Genomic DNA, 17,064 nt, shown 5'->3' with positions numbered 1-17,064 from the left:
GCCATCAAGCAAATAATATGAGACTCTATTTTATTAAGGGAATATGCATGTCATTGTATGTTTGGACACCAACAAAAACATTTAATTTTATCTAATAAAAATTTAAAGAAACAACAATGCTTTGAAGCAAAAATAAGACCGAGGTTGAGATCTTAATATAATGGATCATATTTACACCTAAAAATAGTTCCTGTGTAGAAATATTCGGTTTCTGTATAGTAGAATGCCATATACAAACTTTCTGTATTGTAGAATGTCATATATAAACACACATTTTTTGGAGTTTTCTGACTTCCCTAATAGATCTACTGTTTATTCCTGATAAAATTAAACATATATATATAAGTAAATAAATGTAGTTTGTTTGAAATCATTTTCAGGTTTAGAGAGGAAGCTTTGTTAGAGGACAGTTCTTAATTAATGCATTTTTTTCCAGGCTCCGGTATCATTCTTTGACGTAACACCAATTGGTCGCATTGTGAACAGATTTTCATCAGATGTGTTCTCTATTGACGACTCACTGCCGTTTATCATGAACATATTTCTTGCTCAAATCTATGGCATTCTTGGGACCATTGTGATAACTTGCTATGGTTTACCCTGGTTTGCTGTCCTTCTACTACCTTTAGGATTGTTGTATTATAAGATACAGGTAATAATGCAACTTTTTTTTTTATAAATTTCTATGCTTATTTTGAACAATTCAGAATACTGGGTAATGCCTATACAATATGTATAAAATAGATTAAAAGGTGCTTAAACTGTTTGCTATCATTTCAAAGGTGTTTTTTGTGACATGAGTTTGAAATTGTAATGATTTTGTTACGTATATATCATTTTTACTGACTGACTGTTTATATAATTTCAGAATTACTACAGACATACATCCCGGGAAATTAAAAGAATCTCAAGTGTGACGCTATCTCCTATATATGCTCACTTTTCAGAGACTATTTCTGGCATGACAACTATCAGAGCTATGAGAGAACAAGACAGGTAGGCCACTTTTATGTCTGGAAATACAGCGAACAGTGCAGACCATGATCAACCTGAACAGACTTGCAGGCTGATCTTGGTCTGCACTGGTCGCAAAGGCAGAATCACTTGCCGCCAGCAGGCTAATGGTTAAAGTTTATTTAAAATTTATTGGTCCTAAAATCTTAAGTGTTAAACGTTTCCTGCATTTTTATGCAGGATCACATCAAAGTTTAAGAACAAGACAGGTAGGCCACTTTTATGTCTGGAAATAAATATTTTTTTAAATGTCTTTTAAAGTTTATTTTAATTTTTTTGGTCCTAAAATCTTGAGTGTCGAACGTTTCCCTCATTTTTATGCAGGATCACATCAAAGTTTAACTTGTGATCATTGTTTATTTTTGTGCCAAGCTTAAAGCTCTTTCACATGTTATGCCAGTTCAAAGTTTTGTTTGAAAGAGTGTTAATAGTGCTGATTGTAAGCTTTAGTATTATGGTGCCTTAGACAAGAATTCATCATCTAAACTTCACAATTTTTATCCGTCAGTGGTTCATGGTAGTCTTGAAAATTGAAGCATCATCTAAGAAAAATACTTGCTAACAATGAATAAAGACAATAAAAATGACAGTGATTTAAACTTTACCTCTCTAACTGGATATTTAGAAATTTACCTTGTCAAATGAAGTATTGTTTTTAATTTGATGTCATAGATCTATACATAGAGCTCTGAATTCGGCTACCCCTATCGGGCCTCAATCAAACAGCAGCATGTCAGTACATGCGATCAGCTGTTTAGACGGAATAGAGGTTATGACTATTGATGTCAGTATATAAATGGACATGGTCATGCTTTTCACTGACTGATCTTATTGGTTGGCAATGATTTATCATTAAATTCCGCTGATTGGCTGAACCCTTTCACCTGTAATGTAAACAAACTAAAAAGTACCAGCAATTTGTGCCAGAGATTCAACATATTTAGATAACATTTGTGAGGACAAGATACATTTGGAGCTTTACAGTTTATTTCAGAATTTTATCGAACAGAAGCAGGAAAGAATTTGATTCTTTTGCAGGTTTCAAAAAGAAAACCTCGATAAGCTGGATATAAACCAGAGAGCCCAGTTTTCTGCCCAGGCTGTTGCTAGCTGGTTGTCATTCCATCTTCAGATGTTAGGTGTTGCCATGGTTACAGGGATAGCTTTTATTGCAGTTCTAGAACATCATTTCCAGTCGGTTAATCCAGGTATGAAAACTTGGTACATTTTATATATCTGCTACACAGGATGTATTATGGGATTATCTGTGGTGGAAGGCATGCAGGCAGCGTCTTTAACCTTGAGCAGTTTTTATCCAGTGTTCACCAAAACTTGGTCACCACATTTACGGGCATGGTAGAAGAATTCTTCCTACACTTGACTTGATTTTAAATCAGATGATAGTTGGCTTGAATCAAGTAAGGCCATGCAAGTGCTAGGTCAGAATTTTAGAAGTTATTATGTCTCCCCCAGGAGACATATTGTTTTTGCCCTGTCCGTCCGTCCTTCCGTCCGTCCGTCCGTACGTCACACTTCATTTCCGAGCAATAACTGGAGAACCATTTGACCTAGAACCTTCAAACTTTATAGGGTTGTAGGGCTGCTGTAGTAGACGACCCCTATTGTTTTTGGGGTCACTCTGTCAAAGGTCAAGGTCACAGGGGCCTGAACAATGAAAACCATTTCCGATCAATAACTAGAGAACCACTTGACCCAGAATGTTGAAACTTCATAGGATGATTGGTCATGAAGAGTAGATGACCCCTATTGATTTTGAGGTCACTCCGTCAAAGGTCAAGGTCACAGGGGCCTGAACATTGAAAACCATTTCCGATCAATAACTAGAGAACCACTTGACCCAGAATGTTGAAACTTCATAGGATGATTGGTCATGAAGAGTAGATGACCCCTATTGATCTTGGGGTCACTCCGTCAAAGGTCAAGGTCACAGGGGCCTGAACATTGAAAACCATTTCCGATCAATAACTAGAGAACCACTTGACCCAGAATGTTGAAACTTCATAGGATGATTGGTCATGAAGGGTAGATGACCCCAAATGATTTTGGGGTCACTCCATCAAACGTCAAGGTCACAGGGGCTTGAACATGGAAAACCATTTCCGATCAATAACTGGAGAACCACTTGACCCAGAATGTTGAAACTTCATAGGATGATTGTACATGCAAAGAAGATGACCCATATCGCTTTTGGGGTCACTCCATTAAAGGTCAAGGCCACAGGGGCCTGAACATTGAAAACCATTTCCGGTCAGTAACTTGAGAACCACTTGACCCAGAATGTTGAAACTTACTAGGATGATTGGTCATGCAGAGTAGATGACCTCTAACGATTTTGTGGTCACTCTATTAAAGGTCAAGGCCACAGGGGCCTGAACATGGAAAACCATTTCCAATCAATAACTTGAGAACCTCTCAACCCAGAATGTTGAAACTTCATAGGATGATTGGTCATGAAGAGTAGATGACCCCAAATGATTTTGGGGTCACTCCGTCAAAGGTCAAGGGCACAGGGGCCTGAACATTGAAAACCATTTCCGATCAATAACTAGAGAACCACTTGACCCAGAATGTTGAAACTTCATAGGATGATTGATCATGAAGAGTAGATGACCCTATTGATTTTGGGGTCACTCCATCAAAGGTCAAGGTCACAGGGGCCTGAACATGGAAAACCATTTCGGATCAATAACTGGAGAACCACTTCACCCAGAATGTTGAAACTTCATAGGATGATTGTACATGCAAAGTAGATGACCCCTATCGATTTTGGGGTCACTCCATTAAAGATCAAGGTCACAGGGGACTGAACATTGAAAACCATTTCCGGTCAGTAACTTGAGAACCACTTGACCCAGAATGTTGAAACTTAATAGGATGATTGGTCATGCAGAGTAGATGACCTCTAACGATTTTGGGGTCACTCTATTAAAGGTCAAGGCCACAGGGGCCTGAACATGGAAAACCATTTCCAATCAATAACTTGAGAACCTCTCAACCCAGAATGTTGAAACTTCATAGGATGATTGTTCATACAGAGTAAATGACCCCTATTGTTTTTGGGGTCACTCCGTCAAAGGTCAAGGTCACAGGGGCCTGAACATTGATAACCAGTTCCGATCAATAACTGGAGAACCATTTGACCCAGGATGTTGAAACTTAATAGGATGATTGAACATGCAGAGTAGATGACCCCTATTGATTTTGGAGTCAGTCAATTAAAGGTCAAGGTCACAGTGGCCTGTTTATGTAAAATCATTTTTTGGAAATAACTTGAGAACCACTTGACCTACAATGTTGAAACTTAATAGGATGATTGGACATTCAGAGTAGATGACCCCTATTTATTTTGAGGTCACTTGATCAAAGGTCATGGTCACAGGAGCCTGAACAGTGACTTGAGAACCACTAGGCCCAGAGTGTTGAAATTTAGCGGGATGACTGGACATGCCAAGTAGATGATCCCTATTGCAGCCAACCATCAGTGTCTCTTTGACTTTCGCTCCTGACCCCTATTGACTTCTTGCCTATAGGATTTTGCATTTGGGGAAACATGCGCTTTTTTACAAAAGCATTTTCTAGTTTTTTAAAAGTGTTGAATATAAACCTATATTTTGATTGAAGTTATATATCAGTTAAATTCACTGTAATGTTACAGGGTGAAAAAATGTGCAGTCAGACCAGGGCTTGAATCTTGTGCCTCAGAATACTGTTTCGATGCTTTTCTGACTGAGCTACTTTGTCGCATACACAGATTCTCCCTAAATTTGGGAGTTAGTTCAAAGTGCCATACCCCCACCAGCCCTCCCTCCTTAATCTGTATTGGCTGTTTATGTTCTCTATTTCTGTTGTACATTGTAAAACAGTGGGGGGAAATAGTTTTTATTTACCTTGAAGATATGTAATTTTCACAGATTAGACATCTGTGCTTTTGTACGATCTTATCTATCACCAGGTCTGGTTGGCCTAGCAATTTCCTATGCCTTGTCTGTAACCAACCTGCTGAGTGGTGTGGTGACCTCCTTTGCTGAGACAGAGAAACAGATGGTCAGTGTAGAGAGAGCACAACAATATATAGATGATGTACCTAATGAAAGACTAGATGGTTCTCTACTGGTAAGAATACTGTAAAAGCACAAATTTTTGCTGGGTCAAAATTTCACGAATTCGAAATTTTGAGTATATTCGCTAGGTTTAATATTCGCAAAATTGTAAAAATGGTCACTACTTGAATTTGAATTATACTAAAGGTGAATATTTATGCGAGGATTTATTGTTCGTGAGATGTAGGGCCTCGTGAATATAGCGAAAATCAAACCCACACGAAAATTTCTGCTTTTACAGTAGTTATGTTATTTTGAGTTTTATGTACTAGGAAGAGTCGTGCATGATTTGGTATTAATATTTTGTCCTGTCTCTCCTTATTTTCAGTCCATCATTTACAGTGTTTTCACAAAGTCACTTGCTGGTTTTAACTCGGCATGAAGGCAGTAATATGTACTGCACAAAGTCCAATTTTGTATTTTAGTTTTGTTTCACTTTTATAATTGCACTAGCGGTTCTCTTTATGCACTACATTTGTGCAGACTTAAGCGCATTAACCCAATTATATTTAACCAGATTTTATGTAAATCTTCCTCTTTTAAATTCAGATAATCAGACTTACTATTTGTATAATGAGTTTTTTTTTCTCTTTTTTTTTTTTTTTATAAGTCACTTTTTATTACTATAAACCATTCAAGACTAGAGCTAACAATATATAAATCTGTAATGTTGTAGAACTGCTGCTACGTTTGTATAATGAATGTATCATCTTCATTTATCTAGTTATCTAAACAACTCCTTCTCTTTTTAGCCACCACCATATTGGCCTCTGCAGGGATCAATTGTTTTTCGTCATGTGAGATTAAAGTACAGAAGTAATCTCACTGATGCTCTCAACAAAGTCTCATTTGAGGTGGAGCCGGCAGAGAAAGTGGGAATCGTTGGGCGAACTGGTTCAGGGAAATCCAGTTTATTTCTGGCTCTGTTCAGAATGGTTGAAATCTATAAAGGAAATATTTTTGTAGATGGGATAGATTTAATCCACTTGGACTTGAAAGATATAAGGTAAGGTTAGCTATTTTGTAGCAGTATAATTTCCATGATCCTCAAGGGTTAGTTAATCCGATTTACAAAATTAATTTACTCTGCAGTCAAATAGAATATATGTAGTTCGTTTATTTAATAAACATGCACAATTTAGTTGGAATGTATACCATTTAGTTTTTAGGCCATTTTTATGCCCCCAAAGGGAGGCATATAGTTTTTGAACCGTCTGTCGGTCGGTCAGTCTGTCGGTCTGTCCGCAATTTTCGTGTCCGGTCCATATCTTTGTCATCGATGAATGGATTTTCAAATAACTTGGCATGAATGTGTACCACAGTAAGATGACGTGTCGCGCGCAAGACCCAGGTCTGTAGCTCAAAGGTCAAGGTCACACTTAGACGTTAAAGGTCATTTTTCATGATGTGCATTCGTGTCCGGTCCATATCTTTGTCATCCATGGATGGATTTTCAAATAACTTGGCATGAATGTGTACCACAGTAAGACGATGTGTTGCGTGCAAGACCCAGGTCCGTAGCTCAAAGGTCAAGGTCACACTTAGTCGTTAAAGGTCATATTTCATGATATTGCATTGATGGGCATGTCCGGTCCATATCTTTGTCATTCATGCATGGATTTTAAAATTATTGGGCATGAATGTGTACCACAGTAAGACGACGTGTCGCGCGCAAGACCCAGGTCCGTAGGTCAAAGGTCCTAAACTCTAACATCGGCCATAACTATTCATTCAAAGTGCCATCGGGGGCATGTGTCATCCTATGGAGACAGCTCTTGTTACACATTTTACAATACTGTGTTGAAAAAAAGTAGTCTTTGTAAATATATGGTTGCTGTAGCAACAGAAAAAAGTCTTTAAATCTTTGTAAAAGCTTTCCTGTGACAGTGCTCTCATCTGTTATATTATGACATGCCTTTACTTTTGAATTTCCAAATGTACTTACTTGTCACTTTAAGGACATGGCTGTGTAGTAATGTTTATAGAGACTTGTGTTGAGCTTCAAAGCAGTTTGAGGGGGCCTCTGTGGCCAAGTAGTTAATATAGCTGACTTGGAATCACTGGCTTCTTACCAATGTAGGTACAGAGCCTCCCTTGTGTTGCAGAATTTGTCATGTGAGGAAAGAAACATCACCATGTGACCTAAATTGTGCCTGTGTGACTCTATACCTAACAAATAACAGATAACCACATTTGGTTTGACACTGCTTGGAGTATAGAATTCTTTTGTGTGGGGCTGCCTTCCAGGAGACTTATGGAATGTCAGTGCTCATGTCCAAGTGCCTGACCAACAAAACAAAATGTACATACTTTTAAATCAGTTTTTGGTTTTAACAGTTGAACAGATTTAGATGTTTAAGAAATATAAATAAAACATCTATTACTTACACAGGTCCAGAATAGCAATCATTCCACAAGATCCATTCCTGTTTAGTGGTACAGTTAGAGAAAATCTTGACCCAACACATGCTTACACAGACAGTGAATTATGGTCGGTACTTGAGAAGTGCCACTTGAAAGATGTTGTACAGAGACTCGAAGGTCTCCATGGTGATGTTGCAGAGAGAGGTCGTCATTTCTCAGTTGGACAGAGGCAGTTAGTGTGCCTGGCCAGAGCTTTGTTAACAAGAGCAAAGGTAATGATATTGTCCTTTTGTACTAAATTTTTATACCCTAATTCTATCTGGTTAAACAGTTTTCGTAAAAATGAAAATTTGCAGTATTTTTAATTGGCCTGTATTATAAACTTACGGTATTAATATTTTGATAATATGTCTCATTAAAATTGATCTAAAACATTGTGCATTGAAAAGCCCATAATCATGCTATTCATGACAAAAATAGTTCTGCATGTTTGAATCAATTTTTTTGTGCAATGTAGATTTTCATCAAACTGTTTTTTCCAAACTTCAGAATATACTTGTCAGTTTGGTAAAATAACAAAGATAGGGTTGTGTGCTTGATTTCTTGCAAGACTGATTTGAAAAATTTAGACCTTACCCAAGTTTTCATAATGGGAGTCTATTGGAAAAATCACAGTTTTTGATCACATTTTGGCGAATATTTTTTCACTCTACATTATGATTTTTAATACAACTTCCAAATGTTGTAAATCAACATATTTACTATTATATGTTGAAATCAAATACATATACAGGTCTGTGTGCTTGTTTCTGAGATGTTTGCCCCTGAATAAAAAGAACCATATATTTCAAGGTGATTTGTTCAGGGTGAGGTGTTAGTATAGGTGGATTTTTACTTAAACATCTTTTCCTCTGAAACTACTGGTCAGAATTACACCAAACTTGGTCGCTAGCATCCTGGCAAGGACCTCTATCAGGTGTGTTCAAATGGTTCACTTTGGCCCCTTTTAGAAAATAGAAATAGAAATAATAGAAAGAAAAATAATAGAAAAAAAGAAAAACCTTTAAAGAATTTTCTTCTCATTAACTGCTCGATTGATCTTCTTCAAACTTGGTCTGTAGCATCATTATAAGGTCTTCTCCCAATTTTATTCAAATGGGGGCACTTGGCCCTTTTAAGGACTGTTAGAACTATAATTAGAAATACCTTTAAATGATTTCTTCTCATGAACTACTTGATGGATCTTCATCAAACTTGGTCTGTAGCATAATTATAAGGTCCTGTCCCAAGTTTATTAATCCCCTTCCACGAGTGGTGGGGTTATAGGAATGGTCTCTGTCAGTCCATCCTTCCTTCCGTCCGTAACAATTGTGTCCGCTCCATTTAACTTAAACCCTTGCAGGATTTTCATGAAACTTGAGTCAAATGACCACCTGATCAAGACAATGTGCAGAACTCATGAGTCAGCTATGTCAGCTCAAGGTCAAGGTCGCAACTCAAGGTCAAAGGTTTGAGCCTTCCATTTTGTGTCTGCTCTGTATCTCCTAAACCCCTTGAAAGATTTTCATGAAACTTATGTCAAATGATCACCTCATCAAGGCAGTGTGCAGAACTCATGAGTCAGCTATGTAGACTCAATGTCAAGGTCACAACTCAATGTCAAAGGTTTGAGTCATCCATTTTGTGTCCGCTCTGTGTCTCCTAGACCCCTTGAAGAATTTTCATGAAACTCTGGTCAAATGATCACCTCACTTAGACGATGTGCAGAACTCATGAGTCAGCCATGTTGGCTCAAGGATAAGGTCATAACTCAAGGCCAAAGGTTTGAGTCTTCCATTTTTTGTCCGCTGTGTATCTCCTTAACCCCTTGAAGGATTTTAATATGACTTGGCTGTAATATAAAATATACTTAACAACGTCAGTGCTTCTACCCAATATTATCAACCCATTCACTGTCCATAAAAGCAGCGCGGGATATAGCTGTCTTTTAGACTGCCTTGTTTTAATAGCCCCATGTGGTTCTAGGACGAGCTGTGTATGAAAAGAATGGAACCACTGCCTTACCCTTGCATGATCGTAAGAGGCGACTAATAGGGTCTTAACACTTGGTTTTGCAGTATCTCTGTGATTCCAGCAGGTATTCAAATTTTGATTCCATACCTCATGTTTTTATTTCGATGTAAATGAGATGTGGAACCAAAATTTGTAGTCCTGTTTGGCGCCATATAACCTATACTGTGTTGCTGCGCCGTAAAACCCAAATAATTAAATTTTTGTTTTAATAACCTAGTACATGTAATATTGCACTAAAGGAAGACAAAAGTTTGTAACAGTATTTTTTAGGTTTTGATTGCTTTAATTGGAATTAATCTTCAAAATCTGTTATAATATGATATTTTCCAGACTAAATGTTTGCTGTTTTGTACGAAAATTCTTTAAAGATTTAGTAGTATGGTCAAGACTGATTTGGAATCCCTTGCTTCTTACTACTGTGGGTTGCAGACCTTGTTAGGGAGTACAACTATTTCATGTAAAGAAACATATAGCAGGCTTGTGGTGCTTCTTTGCAGGCATCTCCCAGTGGGCAACTCAGGTCTTCCTCCATCTTCAAAATGTTTAAAATTGCCATTTAAACACCTAAAATTGTATCACTGTGACATGTTTGAAATTGGAATTTGACTCAGATTTTAACTTGACTACACAAAGAGAATAAGGAGGGCCTTTGTATTCTCCCCAGCATTGGTTCCGATGTCCACCATGCTCTCATAATATAGTCAGATGGATAGCTTTTTAACAGCTGTCCCTGTAATTGTCAACTTTTGCATAAGGTTTAGGAAGACATCTTATTGCTAAAGGTACCACATGTTATTGTTAAAGGTACCGCAAAGATCAAGGTCTCTCGGACGAGAATTTATGATAGAACTGGCTTTTTGGCCAGCATGGTTTTCCCAGTGACCTGTAGAAAGGCAGAGGACTTGTATCTCGTTTTTGAAAAATAAAGGTTTGCAGTGTTGAATGATCATATTATGAACTGCATACAATTTCTCCATAAATAATTATACCTGAAAAAGCATGGTGTCTGAAATCATTTGTCCTCCACCTCTGATTCATGCGGCGAAGTTTGCAGTTACTTGAGGAGAACAGGTTTTTACTGGTACAGAAATCGGGACACTGTTGAAATACTGTTGAAATCGGTGTTAAACCCAAACAAAAAAAGTAATTTTTATTAAAACAATAGATTTTGAGAGCTTTGAAGTATTTCAAGCAAAAACAAAAAACAAAAGAAAAATGAAACAAACAAAAAACTGCCACCAAATTAGTATATGTTGCAAAAACATATTTTTTAACCTGCTTTCCTTGAAAAAAGTTTCTTATGGCAGTTCTTCAAAATTTTTGCATAGAAATGATGCTTTTATGTTAAATAAGGTATGATGTGTTTTTTTAAATAATCCTTCACAAATAAAGTCAAAATTGGATTTAAAAATGGTTTCAGAAATGGCTGAAATTTACAATGGAAAATGCTCCTATCAAAGTCATTTTTTACAATAAATTTAAAAACTAATCAAGATGTTTTAAAACTTAAAAAGGCTCCTATTACCACCCTTGTAGTTCTTTGGAAATGTGTAATACTTAATAAGAAATCAAGGGCAACGCTTGTTTTGGTAAAGGTGGATCAAACAAGTGGTTAAAGTCAACTTCCTATTAGATCTAGTTGATATGTTTACAAAAATGTTTACATTCACAACTGTCTGACTTCTACTGCGTCATCAAAACATACGCTATACCTACTGACAATATAATTTGCTAGGTAAAAAAACGAAATGAAAGCAATTATTCATGGTTTCTCTGTGTATAGACACAAACAAGTATCACTGTTGAAAGAGGCGACATTGATGGAAGATGAAAAAATGTATGTAAATTTTTGTGATAGCCTATGATATCGTTTAGTGGGAAGTCAGGTTTTGTAGTTTGGTCTTTATATTGTCATATTGAAAAAATGTCTTGGAATAACCAGGTTTATAACTGTAATTCATTTAATCTGTTATTGAGATAATGTTGAAATACACACATTGCAGAGTAAGACATATCAGTATGACGAAAAAACAATTGTGCTCGGAAAAGATCAAACTTGTGCTTTTATATATAAAAATGAAAAAAAAGGTCTTGTGTCAGGACTAAAAATCTTCCATTTGAATAGTTAGTTTAAACCTGAATTGATAAAAAATGATGAGGAAACTATGTTGTTTTATCTTTCTTGTTTTTTTTTACATGAAAACATTTGTATTAGCTCAACCGAATAGCACAGTAGGTTATGCACGAGCCGGCCTGTCAATAAGCTGTGCACATTTTTACAATGAAGAGACTGCAAGGTTAATCCTGGGACAAGGCATATTAGTTATTATGTCTACCACTACACAGTGGTGAGGGAGATATATTGGATTTACTCCTGTCTGTGTGTGTCCGTCTGTGTGTCTGTCACAAATCATGTCCACACTCGAAGTCGAACATTTCTCATCCGATCTTCACCAAACTGGAACAAAATGTGTTTGACCATAAATCCTCGACCAACTTTGATAACTAGCCAAATCGGCCAAGGCACTTAAGAATTATGGCCCTTGAATTACCGAAAATCGGCCTTTTTATTCTTGTCCGCGCTTTAAGTCGAACAGTTCTCATCCGATCTTCACCAAACTTGAACCATATGTTTTTGACCATAACTCCTCGGCCAAGTTCATTAACTAGCCAAATCGTACGAGGCACTTCAGAATTATGGCCCTTGAATTACTCAAAATCAGCCTTTTTACTCTTCAAAGGTATATTTGTAGTGAGTAAACAGTATATAAAGACTGACTTACTATTTAGATGATTGGGCAGTTGTGGGAGACATGCGCTTTTCTCAAAAGCAGCTCTAGTTTAGCAGACGAGAATGCATCTGTATTAATTCAGGTTCATCCATGTTGTCGGTTATATGATGTGAACAGGTTAATACTGGCACACAATTGGGAATCAGTAGTTAGGTTAAATGCTAAATGGAATTTTCTGTGTTTTCGAAAACTCTCACCTGATTTACCGGACATATGGATCCTTTCAGTTTATCGTTATCACTTTATTGTCCTGATACAAAATGTTGTCAAGTGTTAGAGGTCCGCTTCCTAACAGTCTCTTGTATCAGACAAGTCATGATATTGATGTTGTTTATTGTGTACAGAAACTGTGAATGAGATTTTGGTTTCATAGTACATTTAACTGCTACTTATCATGTTGTGCTAATGTGCTCATAAAATGTGATGGTCCATTCACTATAAAATTGATAGGCAATTGTGATATCTATTACCCAAATAACAATTTGTTGTCAGTACACAATTTCCAGTTTTCACAGTTAAACATCGACCTTTATCCAGAGGCTTCCTATGCTTGATGACTATAAGATTGCAGACTTCCAGTCACGTGCAAGGCAACTCTATTTTTTACCTGTGTTGGCTTTAGCCCCACTCAGTATATCATATAATAAAGCCATCGAGCTTTCTCACAAATGTATGCCTATTTTTCGACTCGGTATTCATGCATTTAATTATTTCGTGGCATGGCTTTTGATATCCGAGCGTTACTTCTGTAACATCTCTTGTTGGTCTTATTATACTCCCGAATACGAAGCCTAAGGCGATATGTAGGAGTCATCTTATGGTAGGTGGCCAGCAGATCCATTGCAATAAATCTTGAGGAGAAAACTACTTCCGCAGTTTTAAATGGAGTATAAGGAAACTTTATATATATGGCCTCTATGAAGTGTAGACGTGCATGACATTTTTCCTGGGGATGGGCAGAGTTGTGGGGGCATCCATGACCAAATCCCCTAAATGGTATTTCTGTTTAGAAACCTCGCACACATGATCTCCATGAAGTGAAGATGTTCATGGCACAATGTTTCCTGAGGTAGACAAAATCGAGGAGATTGTAGCACCCATTAACCCATCCATCACTAGTTTTTGTCTAAACTTCAACAGTTTTACTTTACTTGGGGCAAATGAAGGTGGGGGCAACCATACCCAAAGTGTGACTTCTTTCTTTTGACAAAGCGGTGTTCAGACGTTTTAATCTCATTTAGTTACAGCTCATTTTCTTCAGTTTTAACAGGCAATAATTTTGACTTCATGGAAGGAAATTTAATGTAAATTTACCCTATGTAAAACTTCAATAACTAGAACTAAAGTATTGACGATTCATATGTACAAAATATTTGTCCTTGTATTGTTAGCATTATCTATCAGTACATTTATGAAATTTCTTACACATTTAGATAAATATCTTATTAGAAATGCATTAAAAGTTGGAACAGAATGGAATAGTTCATTCATTTTGTGGCCTCTACCGATGTTTAGAAAGTCACATAAATACAAAGGGATGCCTTATTTGTGTCCAACAAAGACATATCATTGATAAGAAATCAGATGTATGAGGAAGTTTAAAAACGAGCTTGAAGAATTTACCGTTATGAAAGATATTGCTTAAAAAAGTTTAGTGTACTTGCTTTTTCACATATTTTGAAATTTAAATCCACTAGCGGGAATTCATTTTAACTTAACCCAGTGGTAAATAAAAATGAAATAAACTGAAGAGCCAAGAGCCAAAATTTGTTTCTACCAGACTGAACATAAAAGATACTGTGAGCAATATTTAAAATGATATAACGACTATCATTTATTACCACTGTAACCTTTGAGTGGGAGTATGAATCACCTTTTAGTGATTGTGCCAGTTTTGCCCTAACATGTCATCATGACTTCATTCCACCAGTTTTGAAAGTGAATTATTGATTTCTATCGGCAGATATTGTGTATAGATGAAGCGACAGCGAGTGTGGACATGGAAACAGATATGCTCATACAGCAGACGATTCATTCAGAGTTTGTTGATAGTACAGTTCTTACAATAGCACACAGAATAAACACGATAATGGACAGCGATAGAGTCCTTGTGATGAGTGAGGGGAAGGTGGCAGAATTCGCCGCACCTGGACGTTTGCTGCAGAGTCACGACTCGCTATTCTATAAATTAGTTCACGGACAGAGTATTTGATCATAATGCCCTTATAATAATAAAAAAAAAACAGAAAAAAAGGATTGAATACGTATAACCAAATGCTAGGCTATTCTGTCCAGTGATGTAAGCAGAATTTTCTATTCGTTGCATACTGCACACGTCGAGTACAATGTCTTAAAGTGATGTTTGTTGAAGGAAAGGCTTAACCCATAATCTTAAGTGTTGAAAACATTTATTTTTAGGAATAAATGTTTTTTTTGTGTGTGTGACAAGTGCTACTTTGCGCCAATAATGCTTTTTAAAGAAAATATTGTCAATAGTTTGAAAGAGTCAATAGTTGTAAAAGAGTCGATAGTTGTAAAACATTGATAGTCCTTGAAATTTTATTATCTCTTGTGTTTTTAAAATCGCCGCTGTATCAGTAATGGTAATTCTCTGTATTAAGTCAGATTATGTTTTCTGTAATTTTGTCCATTTGCATTTATAAGGCACAAAGCCATTAGGTTGCTCCAGATTTCTTTGTTGTTATTATTTTTTGTCTTCATTCAAACACAATGTTTTGTATTAGCCTTCTTGTTGAAGTCATGTATATGTTTTGTTAATTACTTTTATTGTTTAATATATTTCTTATTTTTTAACCTTTTTTCTCTGTGATAATAGCTTGGGTTGTGCAATAAAATGACTCTTGCAGAAGCATTCTTTTCTTTTATATGTAAAAGAAATACAAGTGTATGTATAGATGTGTGTGTTCTGGAAAACCTGAAGTTTCATTTTGAGATGTTCATATTTCAGTACAAAGAGGTGTATGTGTACATTATTGCATTTTACAAGAAACTTCCAATATGAAAATAACATGAGCTTTGCCTCAATAAAATATTCGATACTTGATCATCTAGTGTAAAGAAACTAGGGTCATTGGGTTTAGAAAAACAATAACATTCCAGATGTCACATTTCCTACCTGATTCCCATGAAACTTGATAAGGATGTCAGTTTTCATGAAATCTTCGCTAAGATCATAACTTAAAGCTCAGATAAAACGTAACGTTTTTAACATTCCGGAGGTCACATTTCTACAGAATTCAAGTTGTGATCTGGGGCCAAAAATATGAAGAATTGAGAGATAATACGAATTTGACAGATCGTGAAAACTAATAAAATTTGACGGGTGGAGGATGACTTTACCTAATTAAAACATGGAAGATGATTCTTTACCTAATTAAAATGTGCTGTTCTTTCTACCTTTCAATTAGATTTTCTCAGAAAGGCTAAAACAGTGTTAATCTAGACTACTGTCATTTTCCGTAAGAATTCCTATTGTTTCAATGAAAACACTAATGAGAGCCATCTAGATGTTGTTGTTAGTCAGAACGGATTCTCATTTTCACATGTTTATTGAGGATTTATTTAATGAGCACATGTACTGGTAATAAATTTTGATATGAGTCGTGCCATGGGAAAACCAACATAGTGGCTTTGCGACCAGCATGGATCCAGACCAGCCTGCGCATCCGCGCAGTCTGGTCAGGCTCCATGCTGTTCGCTTTTAAAGCCTATTGGAATTGGAGAAACTGTTAGCGAACAGCATGGATCCTGACCAGACTGCGCGGATGCGCAGGCTGGTCTGGATCCATGCTGGTCGCAAAGCCACTATGTTGGTTTTCCCATGGCACGTCTCATATAAATACGTCACCTTAATGATCAGAGAGTGGTCTTTTAAAAAAGTGGACAACCTTTCATTTTCAAAACTGATAAAAAAAACATAATTATTAAAGGCAATGTTTTTCCGCATATTCACTGAAACTACATGTAGTTGTGTTTGGCATTGGTTATTGAGGAATATTTACAAACGGCTATATAAACAAGTTGAACATGATCGTTCAAAAATATCTTTGAGAGTTGGCAATCAACATTTCAAATGAATATTCAGTAATAGCTAAAACTCCTTTTTACCACAGTAAAGGTCAAAACTGAATAGACATTACTATGTTCCTTGGATTTAATGTTTTTTTTTCTAAGTGTGTTTTAATCGGAAGGCGAATTATAACTGGACGTTGGCGGTTCTTTTTGGCATTTCTATCTTCTTATTGTGAAGACAGATAGTCGAAGATTTATATATTATATGACATTATTGTATTTAACGAAAACAAACTCGTGCTTTAGAGTAAACTACTGTAGAAATGTAAATAACTACTGTTGAAATATAAATTTAAAAACATGAATATTAGTCCTTGTGCGTTTATATGATTATAAACCACATTGTGACTTCTGGCAAATCACCAAAGAATCGCTAGTGAGATTGGTGGATTCAGTTGCTAGAAGTGCAAAGTTTGGTTTATACCCGTATAAAGGCACAAGGAGTATTAATTCAGTTAAAGTCCGAAATTAGTTTACACCCGTACATACATTCCAACCTTATTGAATGTTGTATCTTGTGCATTTATAGAGTTTAAACCCACATTAGGACTTCAGGAAAGACCATATCTTTTTTTAATGAATTGAAATCAGAATATGATTAAGGGCGG

At 36.3% G+C, this 17,064-nt stretch overlaps 1 protein-coding gene across 1 annotated transcript in view; it reads left to right on the top strand.

Moving 5' to 3' along the window:
• The window catches only part of LOC128559781 (ATP-binding cassette sub-family C member 10-like), a 38,456-nt gene extending 23,222 nt beyond the window's left edge, over nucleotides 1–15,234 (top strand). The window contains exons 14-20 of the mRNA XM_053552312.1: nucleotides 437–652; nucleotides 869–996; nucleotides 2,053–2,222; nucleotides 4,988–5,148; nucleotides 5,888–6,141; nucleotides 7,528–7,771; nucleotides 14,328–15,234. Coding sequence (XP_053408287.1) covers nucleotides 437–652; nucleotides 869–996; nucleotides 2,053–2,222; nucleotides 4,988–5,148; nucleotides 5,888–6,141; nucleotides 7,528–7,771; nucleotides 14,328–14,576 — 1,422 coding nt within the window. The 3' untranslated portion in view covers nucleotides 14,577–15,234. The remainder of the gene's footprint in view (nucleotides 1–436; nucleotides 653–868; nucleotides 997–2,052; nucleotides 2,223–4,987; nucleotides 5,149–5,887; nucleotides 6,142–7,527; nucleotides 7,772–14,327) is intronic.
• The last annotated feature ends 1,830 nt before the right edge of the window (nucleotides 15,235–17,064 follow it).

The sequence above is a fragment of the Mercenaria mercenaria genome, chromosome 1 (genome assembly GCF_021730395.1).
Source record: "Mercenaria mercenaria strain notata chromosome 1, MADL_Memer_1, whole genome shotgun sequence".
Taxonomy (NCBI): Eukaryota; Metazoa; Mollusca; class Bivalvia; order Venerida; family Veneridae; genus Mercenaria; species Mercenaria mercenaria.
This window is presented reverse-complemented; position numbering and strand designations above follow the sequence as displayed.